At 36.4% G+C, this 12,202-nt stretch overlaps 1 protein-coding gene across 2 annotated transcripts; it reads left to right on the top strand.

The window, feature by feature from the left end:
- Positions 1-30: 30 nt before the first annotated feature.
- LAMTOR3 (late endosomal/lysosomal adaptor, MAPK and MTOR activator 3) lies at positions 31-11,423 on the top strand. 2 transcript variants are annotated; one of them, XM_086406745.1, is made up of 7 exons: positions 31-105; positions 406-451; positions 3,338-3,372; positions 5,615-5,673; positions 7,193-7,326; positions 8,615-8,678; positions 10,411-11,423. In XM_086406745.1, the coding sequence occupies exons 2-7, from the start codon at positions 443-445 to the stop codon at positions 10,482-10,484; spliced, it is 375 nt and encodes a 124-aa protein (XP_086262871.1). In that variant the 5' UTR covers positions 31-105; positions 406-442; the 3' UTR covers positions 10,485-11,423. The 2 variants fall into 2 exon arrangements, with proteins under 2 accessions (XP_086262871.1, XP_086262872.1); XM_086406746.1 differs by lacking the exon at positions 8,615-8,678.
- Positions 11,424-12,202: the final 779 nt, after the last annotated feature.

The raw sequence follows: 12,202 nt of genomic DNA, 5'->3' as shown, positions 1-12,202 counted from the left end.
CACAGAAGCGGTCACAAATCATGTGACTGCGGCTTTTAGAGGAACCTGTCCGAGAAGTTGTCCCTGAAGTGGCAGTTCAGAGAACCAGGCAACCCAGAAAGCCAGGTAACTGCAGCCACTTTGCCCGGTGGCTTAGGCCGCAAGTGGCCCGGGCGGTGAGACGGAAGAGAAGACGCCGCTTTCGCCTCCCGGTTGGGCTTGGATCTTGGGGGTTAGTGAGCTGTCAGGCATCTCGGTTACCCGCCTGAGTATTTGGGAACTCCGACGCTAATCAGCCTCCTTGGCTGGAGCCCTGGAACCGTGGATCCTTGCCTGACCCAGCGGAGAACTGACACTGCTTATTAGGTTGGGGGTGGGAGGGAGAGGAAGTCTTGAGGGGAGAGTCACCCGGAGTTTCTCTTTCAGGCGTGGAGACTGATCCTGCGGGAGGAAAGGGTTCATCATGGCGGATGTGAGTTAACACCCCCACATAAGAGGAAGGAGAGAGTGGAGAGTAGGTTGAGACTGCTGGGTGGGGAGAGAGAGCGCTTCCCAAATACAAATTTGTTTCGTTTTACCGCTTCCCTCCAATTGCTTTGTCTAGGATCTAAAGTCAGAGACTAATAGGAGTAATTTTCGGGGCCCTGAGTTTCTGCCTGGAATGGGGGTAGAAGACACTAAAGGTGCCTGAGGTTGAGACAATTTTATTTTTCCCACACCCCAGTTCTGCGGGCATAAGACAGGTTCTTCATATTTACCCATTCAGTTTGTAAATGGTGGTTTGCTGCTCTGAATCTTTTTCCAGTTATGTCTCTTTAGGTTCACTGTAGCAATTTCAGATGATTTATAACCATTGCCTTAACACAGCAATATAATTAAAATTCTAAATTTAGGAAACTTTATTGTACTAGTTTCTGGAAACAACAGGGAATTAATATTATTAATGTTTATATTTGTTTATATTTTACATACTGTTATTTTGCTTATATTGGAGAAGGAAATGGCAACCCGCTCCAGTACTCTTGCCTGGAAAATTGCATGGATGGGGGAACCTGGTAGGCTACAGTCCATGGGATCACAAAGAGTCGGACATGACTGAGCGACTTCACTTTCTTTCTGTAATTCCTTTTGGAGAAAGAAATGGAAAGCCACTCCAGTGTTCTTGCCTGGAGAATCCCATGGACAGAGGGACCTGGTGGGCTGCAGTCTATGGGGTTGCAAAGAGTTGGACACGACTAAGCAACTAACACACACACATTTTGCTTATATACATGCTAAATATTCTTTGGAACGTTGAACAGATACTCATTTAATTATTACAATAACTTTCATGAGATATGCACTGTTATTATTATCACTGTGTTTATAGATGAAGATGCTAAGTCACAGAAAGATCCAGTAACTTCCTCAGATTACACAGCTAGTTTGTTGCTGAGTCAGGATACCAACCCAGGCAGACTCCAGAATCCATGCTTTTAACTACACTAAATGATTATTCAACAATATGAATCTGATTTTTCTTTTAGGTTGCAGGATTATGTGTTTCAACATTTAGCAACTTTTTATGTCTTTATCACTCCATTTTTGGGGGTCTTCCAGTATATTTTTGAGGCCTCATTCTCTAGGCATAATCAAATCGCTGAATTCTTTTGAGCATCTCCCTTGAAAAGATTGTTCTTTAAGGGCTGTGGGAGAAATAAAGATAACTAAGGTATAATTTCTCTCCTTAAGGATTTTTAAAGGTTAAAAAAAAAGTACAGTAGGCAAGTGATCATAGATATGCATACATTATTGTGTGAAAATTCAGAGAAGAGAGGGATTACCTCAGTTTGTCTTTATCAGGGAAGCCTGTTTGGAGTATTTGGTGGTTGAGATTAGCTCTAATTGATGAGTAGCATTTTTTTTTAAGATCCAGAGGGTATTAATATTAATAGTTAGAATGTAAGCATGAGGAAAATTAAAGATAGGAAACAGAAAGATGTGTGTTGCAGAGCTGTGAATAGCCCATTTCATCTGGGGCTGAGGAAATGTATGAGGGAGTGGTAGGAAGCAGGACTATAAAATGTGTTGTAGCCCATCCATATTGTAGAGAGCCTCAAATATCTACAGGATTTGTACATAATTCGGTAAACAGTGGAGAGCCATTCAAACATTGGTTCATGATCTTGGCTGCATGAAAAATCCTCTGGGGAGCATTTTCAATACAGGCATCAGAGTTCTTTTTATACTCTGCAAGTGTTGTCCGTAGCCAGGGTTGAGAGTCACTGCAATTGTCCATTTAGAGAAGGAGAATTATATGATTATTGGCTTTGTGTAGAAATGTGTGCGATAGAAGTGGTAGGCCATCATACCAATTGGGAGGCTGGTGTAAGTCATAAATATTAAAATGAACCTAAATTGTAATGTCATCCGAAAAGGAGAGGAGAACATCAGTTTAAAAATACTTGACTTCACAAGTGGTTTTTAAAGTGACACATGAGTTTAGGGTGATTATATTACCTTAAGTTTCAAAGCTAAGTAACAGGGAACAGTAATGCCATTAGTGGACAGAGGGAGAGATTGGGGAAATCCAGATTTTGGCTGGAAAATGATGAGTTTTGTGATTTTGTGTTTTAAGATGAGAGCAAAAGTAAGCTGGTGGTGATAGCATGGAATAAAATCAACATTCAGGTTTGGAGAGTAGTAGGAATTAGAGGGTCAAAACAAGATATATCTGATTTACCTATGTAGAACTCATGATTGCTACCTGGATTGTCAGTGAAATTCCCCAAATGAGAGTGTAATGAGACCAAGTAGTCTTCTAATTTTTTTAAAGTCATAATTATGTTCCATGCTGAATGCTTGACACACATTGTCATTTGTCTTTGGTCATGTAAGAAAACTGAGTTTCATGAAGTTAGTTAACTTACCTTGGATCTTAAAGTGATGTTAAAAAAGTCTGTGGACGTGGATAAGTATTCATAATATATTCTCAAGTGAACTCAAAGTTAGCAACAAGATGTACAGTAGTATGAGAAGTGTGATCTAATATTATAGCTAATATGTATTTGTGTTTCCACTGATGGATATGCTAACCACTTGACATGAGTGTTTTCAATAAACTTTAGTAACAGTCTTATAATGTAGGTTCTTTAATTATGCTTACTCAGCAAATAATGAAACTGAGGCTTAGAGAAAAAGATTAGTTGTTGCAAGTTACACCACTCCTTAAAACATCAAAAGCAAAACGAGAAAGACAAAGCACAAGCAAGAATGGTTGTGAATGAATACTTAAGGTACCTGAGATGTGGCTAGGACAGTATCTAGAGAACCAGTACTGGGCATATTATTATAATATAATTTTTATACTCTCTTTCAGGATCTAAAACGATTCCTGTATAAAAAATTACCGAGGTAAAAAATTACTACTTTGTTACTAAATGAATTCTGCTTAACGTGTTTTGTTTAGTATTTCATTTCTGTTTATCTTAGACTAATCCTGTGTTCTGCTGTTATTTAGCACTTTCAAATAGCTAACATAATCGTAGGTAGCACAAGTGATACGGTTTGAGTTTGCAGATAAACAACATGATCCCCCAGGGAAGTTACATGCCTTGTCTCAAATTAAACAGCTGGTGAATGGTGAAGGGCTAGAACCCAGTTTTTGCCACTTTAGAGTTCTTTCATAGCAGTTTACTGGATTAAAAAACCTAGGAACTTGCCTTTATTTTTAATACTGCCTTTAAGACCTAATTGCTGCATCTACGTGGGGGTATACAGTATAGTGATTCACAATTTTTTGTAATGCAGGAGACTCAGCTTCAATCCCTGGGTCAGAAAGATCCTTTGGAGAAGGAAACGCCTACCCGCTCCATGGCTATAGCCCATGGAGTCACAGAAAGTTGGATACAACTTTGTGACTAACACTGCCACGTTTTGAGTAGGCAATATATTTATAAAGTTCAAGATGCAAAAGTTAATTGAAGGACACAGAGTGAGGAGCTTCTTATCCTTGTCCTCCAGCCACACGATTCCCGTCTCAGAGACACCCATTGTTACCGTCAGAGATACGCTATGCACCTGCAGATTAAGTTAATAGTAATACTCCTCATTCCTAAGCTAAAATATTAAGCTAATACTTCTCTTTCCTAAGCTAATAACAATCATCCCTTTATTTGGAGATGTAGTAGGAACAGCAAGCGTTGCAGCTTGTAGATATTTTAAGATACAGGCATGCCTCAGAGAGGTTGTGGGTTTGGTTCCAGACCACTGCAATAAAGTGAATATTGAGATAAAGCAAGTCACAATTTTTTCTGTTTCCTGTTGCATACAAAAGTTACGTTTACACTCCACTGTAGTTTGTTAAGTGTGTAACAACATGATGTCTAAAAAAAACAATGTACATTGTTAGGTAAAAAATACCTTATTGCTAAAAAAGTGCTAACCATCATCTGAGCCTTTAATGAGTCTTAATGTTTTGCTGGTGGAGGATCTTGCCTCAGTATTGATGGCTGCTGACCAGTCTGGCAAGTGGTTGCTAAAGATTGGGTGACTGTGGCAATGTCTCCTGCATTAGCAGGCGGTTTCTTTACCACTGTACCATGTGGAAGCCCAGTATAAATGATGATGATTTGAATGTTTCCCCATTATAATTTTTAACATTTTGGGGCTCTAGGAATTCTCACTAATAATTTCATGTTTAAATTGCAGGGACAAATTATGTTATTCTCAGGGTGTACAGATGACAACATTGATATTAATTCATATTTTTGAATATTAATCATGTACCAGCCACCCTCCACTTTGCATGCATCATTGTATTAAACTTCATGGTAGCCAAAGGTTCAGCAGTAAAGAATCCGCCTGCAATGCAGGAGACCCTGGATCAGGAAGATCCCCTGGAGGAGGACATGGCAACCCACTCCAGTATTCCTGCCTGGAGAATCCCATGGACAGAGGAGCCTGGCGGGCTACAATCCATGGGATCACAGAGAGTTGAACAGGACTGAAACGACTTACACACACAGATGAGTACAAGTATCCCCGTTTTCATATTAACTGAGGCTTAGCGAGGTTTTGTAACTGATGCCAGGTAGCATAAACAGTAAACACCAGAGCCTGAACAGGAGCTCAGGTCTTTCTTACTTCAGAGCTGTGGTCTTGACCATTCTGTTTACTTCTTGTGTAGACGTGTTGAGGGGATTGCCCTGTGACCTCCCTTCTTTCTGTCCTCTTCTCTTGGCTTACAATGATCTCCCCACTCCACTTTTCTTATTACCATAATGTCTCAGCTGAGGAACCACTTCCTCCGGGAAGCCTTCCCTGACCCACCTATCTGAATCTACCCCTCCTTTTGTAAGCGCTCTCGTGGCCCCACACATCTCTTAATGGCAGTTCTCACAGTTGTAGTTTTACATTTGTGTGAGGTGATCTGAATGATAGCCACTCTTCCTTTTAGATTGTAAGTTGTGTGAAGGCAGCAACTGGATCTGTTTTTGCTTCTTATGGTGGAAGAGTTTTGCAAACGTTACAGGAGCTTATATCAGTGATTGAGTCCTCATGGTTTTTCAGAAATATACATGAGAATTATCATTGTGATTTTGAAGGTACATATTTTGAGACAATGTTTTATCGTATATTAACTTTTCCTTTCTAGTGTTGAGGGGCTCCATGCTATTGTTGTGTCAGATAGAGATGGAGTGCCTGTCATCAAAGGTAAAATGCCGCAATTACATGTCAGTGCCATGTTCGACTTCGAATAAAAATGTATTTCTATCTGAGTAATACAGAAAGCAAGCAAAAAATAACCCATTCAATACATTCAGGACATAGTCTTAGTTTGGAAGAAAATGTTTGATTTTGTGTGTTGAAGGATAGGTTGGAATCTTATTATATATCAACGATTTCATGATAGCATGAGTTTAAGTAAGGATTTATTGAAGGCCCAGTTTCCCATTAAAGACATTTTATGTATAACGTAAACGATTAGTAAATCTGAATGATGAGAATGAGCACATATACAGCTAGACATACTACACCCATGGACTCCCCCAGCATATATTTTTCATCAATATTGCTGGTGGTTTTAGGATAAACAGCCATACATTTGAATTAACATAAATTTATTGTTTTGTTTACTCTTTCTTGTTCTTCCTTATTGGAAATAAGATTTTGAAAAACTTTTAACTTCACAGTTACTTTAGTTAACCAGAATCTAGCAAGAATTTTTGCCTAAAGAAAAGTTGGTTAACCTAAAAAAAAAAAAGGAAAGAAAAGGTTTCTTTTTGCCTAAGGTTTAGCTTTTTTTTTTAAGTATATGTGATATGACAGAAAGGTTAAATAATGTCCTGCATATTTTGTTTATAATACATTCTCCACCTGGAGTTATCATATATGTCAGATAATTTCAGAGTTTAGAATTCAATCAAAGTTTAGAATTTAGCTAATGTAGTTCTTTCATTTTATTAATGAAAGTGGTCAGGTGCAAAGAGTACATTGTCAGCTGCAAGTTGCTCATGAGTCAGTGACGAGATAGTCATAGAACCCATCATCTTCTGATACGTGATCCAGTGTGCTTCCTAACCCAGCACAGAACATAGGTAGCCATGGGCAAATCACTTCCTTTTCTCAATTCTATAATGAGGACTTTGAACAAAGTAATCTCAGATTTTCAGTTCCAGTGTTCTTTTTGAGGATCTCTGTGTTAAAACCTTAAGCTCAGCACTTACGGTACAACCAACTCCATCTAGACCTTTCAGTGAGTGTAAAAAAACTTAAATCAGTGGCCAGGTGTAGAAATATCATCGTCTACAAATGATGTTTCTGTGGGTTTTGTAAGAGCAAAGGTTTATGAAACTTTTTTTCAGTATTCTCACTTTGTTCGTAGTTAACCAGAATGTTCAATTTATTAATTGTACTGATAATCCTAACCTGTTTTAAGTTAGATATTAAGAAAATAGAGATATTTAGTATTCATTTGAAATTTTTTGAAAAATTGTGAGAACCAGCATTTATTCCCTTAGTTGTGATCCCTCAACTTCTGATTGAATGGTTTTTCTCACCTAAACTGATGAGACCCAATTAGTATTATGAAGTTCAGTGTTGTGAAGCCTAACTCTTGTGCTTCTTTTTTTCTGTAAGTTTATGTTTTTGTCCAAAAAAGCAAATAACTACTGTAAATCTCTTCCCACTGTATATCCTGCATAATTTTTACTTAAATCACTTGTATTTCCAGTGGCCAATGATAATGCTCCAGAGCATGCTTTGAGACCTGGTTTCTTATCAACTTTTGCCCTTGCAACAGACCAAGGAAGCAAACTCGGACTTTCAAAAAATAAAAGTATCATCTGTTACTATAATACCTACCAGGTAAGTTCATAATTATCAAATGGTTTGCTGATGATTTCAACTATTATTATCTCTTCTTTGTAGAATAGTTTGTTTATATAATTCTAAATTTTGGTTTCCAAAGTGATGGAATTTTAACATCTTAACCTTCAAATTGGTTATGTTAAACTGTAGAGATTTTTTTTCACATTTTATTTCAGGAATTAATTAATATGAACAATTAGATTAAAAATTAAATAGTAAAATATATGTCATCCTGAAATGGGTAAGTCAGGTCACTGTTACTAATACCTCCAGTAGATGGTGCCCTGAGCTTATTTAACAACTGATTTCTCAAATGACACACTTGTCGTCGTCGTTGTTGTTGTTGTGACAGATACAGGATTTTCCTTGAAAGTCAAATGATAGTTATTTACATTTGTTATTGCTACTAATCCCATCTTTTGGCTTGAAATATATAAATATATAAAATAAATGAGGTTATTATTTGTGGGAGAGAAATTAGTTGCTACAGATCTCTTGATCTCCAGCTGCATTTTCTTTAGAATAAATCAGTAACTTCTTCACAGTAGTAAAGAATCTGCCTGCCAATGCAGGAGACACAAGACACTGTTTCAGTTCCTGGGTCGGGAAGATCCCCTGGAGTAGGACGTGGCAGCTTACTCCAGTATTGAGCAACTGAGCACACACGCTGCTTTCTACAGAGCAGTGTTTCCCAGGGTATAAGTCATGCACTACCAATGATACATGTATGGTATTTTTTATTTTAAAAGTTGTATATTTTAGTGTCTATTAGGCAGAAGATAACCAGCTCATCTGACCTTTAATTTAGTCAGTAAAGGTTAGGTTGAAACTAAACTTTTTAAAAAGATGGCTGATTTAAAGTTAACTTAAATGTAAGTTAATTTAAATTATAGTGGTACAGAGGAGGCAAAAGATTGAGACTTTATAACCACTTGAATGACTGAGAAAAAATGCCTTTAGCTCCTTAATTATCAAATATTTATTGAGCCCCTACTATGTCATTGACACTTTGCAGGGCTTTAGAATATAAAAAAGATGAGGAAGATGCAGCCCCACCTTAGAAACTTTCCAGACTAAGTGGTATTAATGTCTCTAAGAAATAATTAGTAAGTCTGTTTTACGGAAATACTTATTTTCAACTCTTTCACCTTTCATGACATAATACCATGATGTCAAGCTAGTATCTTACACATTTAAAGTTTTTAGAAAGATTAAGATACTTGATTTGAATTATACCGCCTTTTCACTACATAACAGTATACTTTAGATCTTGTTCTCTTTTTAGGTGGTTCAATTCAATCGTTTACCTTTGGTAGTGAGTTTCATAGCCAGCAGCAATGCTAATACAGGTATGTTTTAATCACCTTAAATACAGCTTTTAATCTTTATAATACCAGATCTGAATAGTCTAATATGATAACACAGATTTAGAGTAAGAAAACCTTAATGCATGGCCCAGTGCTACCATCTATTCCTTGTTTTCTGGAAATATAACTTCTCTGAATTGTTTATATATATATATATATATGTATATCTGTATAATGGAGCTAAGAACTGCTTTCTTGATCTTGTGCTATTATTTTTTAGTTCAGATGAGATGACGTATAGATAAATATCATTTAAGATAGAACGGAAAATTAAATGTTATTTTCACCTCTTTAATACAGTATCTTGCTCATATTACAACAGTTTCAGAAAGCAAAAAAAAAAAAAAAACAGTAGAGAAAATAACCAAACAAAACATAAAAACGATCACAGAATCAGGACCAATCTATAAAATCTTGAACAATAGTGGGCAAGGTAAATGTGTTTGGGAATTTAAAGAGTGTGACTAGGATGAATATACTCAGTTCTTTTTCACAGTGGAAGAATTTGAGGACAAACACTTGGAAGCTGTACTTTCTAGAGAGCATTGTAAGATCTCATTATATCCAGGGGTCTTCACTGGCTATCTTTGTGTAAAATCATAACAGTATTCAGTATTCAGTTGAATTACAATTTTTTTTTTTTTACTCTGTTTTAGTTTAAGTGGAATTTTTTAAAGGTCTATCTCCAGATTTCACCAATGTTAGAACTGCTTTACTTTCCTTTTCTGTTTTTTTATTTGCAAGATATTTGAGCCAGTTTTGTTTCCAGCTGTCACTGAAGCCTGTATTTAGATTGCTTATGTTTAAAATGTGGGGTTTAGATTGAATGAACTGTTGGGTGTCTTTCATTTCTAAATGCTTTCAAGCCGTAAAATACTGTGTGTGAAAACTCTTTGTAAATGTATAGGATAGTAGTGGTGTCGGTATTTTAAATATGTTAAACCTCAGTTGTGGTAAATCACTATCATACTATAAAATCATCAGTTATTATAAATTATGATAATCTCCAGAATTGTATTCTAGTACATAGAACATTTCCTTATGAATCCCAGGTGCTTTGAATGCTGTGTGAGACAGGAAGATCTTTAGTTGAGCGAAAAACAAGCAGTGTTTAAGATTATATAGCCTTCTACCCTAGGAAACTAACAAGCTGGATGTGCTGATTTCTAGATTAGCTTGCTGCTTTCGGTGTGTATTTTATAGTCCTATGAGGAGGCATCTTTAAAATATTTTTGCCTTTGAAATATGCATTTGTGCCTTAGCTTTACTGAATTTATATAATAAGTATCTAATTTTTCCTTTGCTATCTACCTATCTTTTAATAAAGTTCATTAAAATTGGCTCAGGAAAAAAGTCTTTTTTTTTTTTTTTCCTTTAGTAAAAATCATGTGTATTATTCCTGAATTGGTGCAAATTTTGAAATAATGAGGTATAAATGAATTGAAGTTTTTCATAAAACTCCAGCAAAATTATAGCACATATATAATTTATTTTGCATCTTCTAATGCATATCAATGGTTTTATTTACTTACATTAATAATAGATGATGAAAGTAAACTTCATAAGTGTGGGTTTTCAATTATTTTGTTCAGAATTACAGTATTTTGTTTTAAGTGTAGTTATGGAGAATGAACTATGTCTCATTTACTTTTTAGTATACAAATTTTGATAAGCATTTTTCTAATGTTCAAATTTCTTAATCTCTTTGCTTTAGGACTAATTGTCAGCCTGGAAAAGGAACTTGCTCCATTATTTGAAGAATTGAGACAAGTTGTGGAAGTTTCCTAATCTGGAGTTTTCTTCATCATATCATACACAATATCAATCCAGCAATCTTTAGGCCACAGTGACACTTGTATCCATGTACTCAAGGACCCCCTTTTTCCACTTTACTCTAGAAAAAGAGCCTTACAGATAGAATTTATGGACAGGTTGATGGTTATCTTTTTTTGTGTAGGGCTGTTTCTTATTTAGTGAGATCTGGGGATACCACAGAAATGGTTCACTCTATATCGCAGCTCCTGTGGAGTTAGTCCAACCAAATATGTGTGAGATCCTATTTGGTGGCTCAGAATCAAAATGATACTTTGATCCCCTTGAGCCATGAAGTGCTCCCTTTTATACCATGTGCCAGGCCTGCAGAATAGGGCAGACTCTTTTTATTGTGAATAGTGAGGACATATTTTTCTTCATATTATTTTCTTTGCATTGAGTGTGAGAAAGATAAAAGTGGCTTAGGAAAAGTGAATGAAACCAGTACAATCACTAACTTTCATTTGTATATATTGTTGTGCACTGTAGGTGAGTCTTACTAATGAATTTGTTTCTTCTTAGAGGGTGCTGCTCTTTGATGGAAATGAAGATGATAGCTAATGGTTTTTTCTTCCATTCTGCTTTCTATAACCAATCAGTGTTTTTTTAATGTTTGTTTATTCTTTGTAAAATTTAGGTGTGATTCATTATTGAATTCTGTTTCCAGTATTGGTATGTATGTACGCATGGTAGTATATCCCTTTTTTCATACATGAGGATAAATAGTATTTTTAAAAGTACAGTTTGAACACTATATAGCTTTCCTCCCCCTCCCCAGACTGTTTTCAAATGTTTAAACTCTGTAATTTAATTCACTCTTGCAACCACATAAATAAGTGTTTCTTGTCTAGTTTGGAGACTGTTTTACCTTAAATAAGTTGTCAGTTGGAAAATAAACCTCATCCAGGAGCCTAATGTAATCTCTGTGTAATTGGTCTCACAGTTCTAGCATGTGGCTTTTCATGTTTAGGAACGCAGTCTATCATTCAAGGTTTTAATTTCCTCCTGGGTTCTTTGACAGTCAGAGTTCATCACTGGTACCTGGCATTGAGTAGCAAATGTGTGCTGTTCACTAGAAGTACCACATTGCAGAATTCTAAGGCACACAAGTGTATGTCATATTTCTGTGCTCCAAGGATGCATTTTATGTGCCATAAGACTGAGTGCAGTCCCTTAAGTTGTGTGGTGAGATTGGCTAGGCACTGGGCCTGCCTCCTTCCTTCTTCCTCCCTCCTTCCCTTCTTCCCTCCCACTCTCCTCCCATCCCCTACAAATAAGAGACTAAATCGTGGTACCTATCGTTAAAGAATGTACAGCTCAGTAAACAAAACAGGCATAGGAAGTGTTGCGATGAAGCTGTGCACAGGATGCTATAGAAAACACAAGATGAGGCATTAAAATTTAGCAAGGACAATAGTCTTTACAAAGAAATTAGGACAAGAGAAATGTTTCACCTGCAGCAAGCTATAAATAGTTAGTTGTTACAACCTAATGAGGCATTAGACACATTGATAAAAATCTAGAATCCCCATTATCCCAATTTTTATTTAATTGTGCCCAGGAAGTTTTTGCCAGTGCAGTGATGCATGAAACAAGAAAGTCTTTTATAAATGAGGTGACCAAGATTGTGATTTTATTTCTCTATATATTATATATTTTATACACACACACATACACACAATGTGCATACATAC

This window comes from Bos grunniens, chromosome 6, assembly GCF_055505025.1.
Source record: "Bos grunniens cultivar Pamir isolate PY7600 chromosome 6, Bosgru_T2T1.0, whole genome shotgun sequence".
In the NCBI taxonomy this organism is placed as follows: domain Eukaryota; kingdom Metazoa; phylum Chordata; class Mammalia; order Artiodactyla; family Bovidae; genus Bos; species Bos grunniens.
This window is presented reverse-complemented; position numbering and strand designations above follow the sequence as displayed.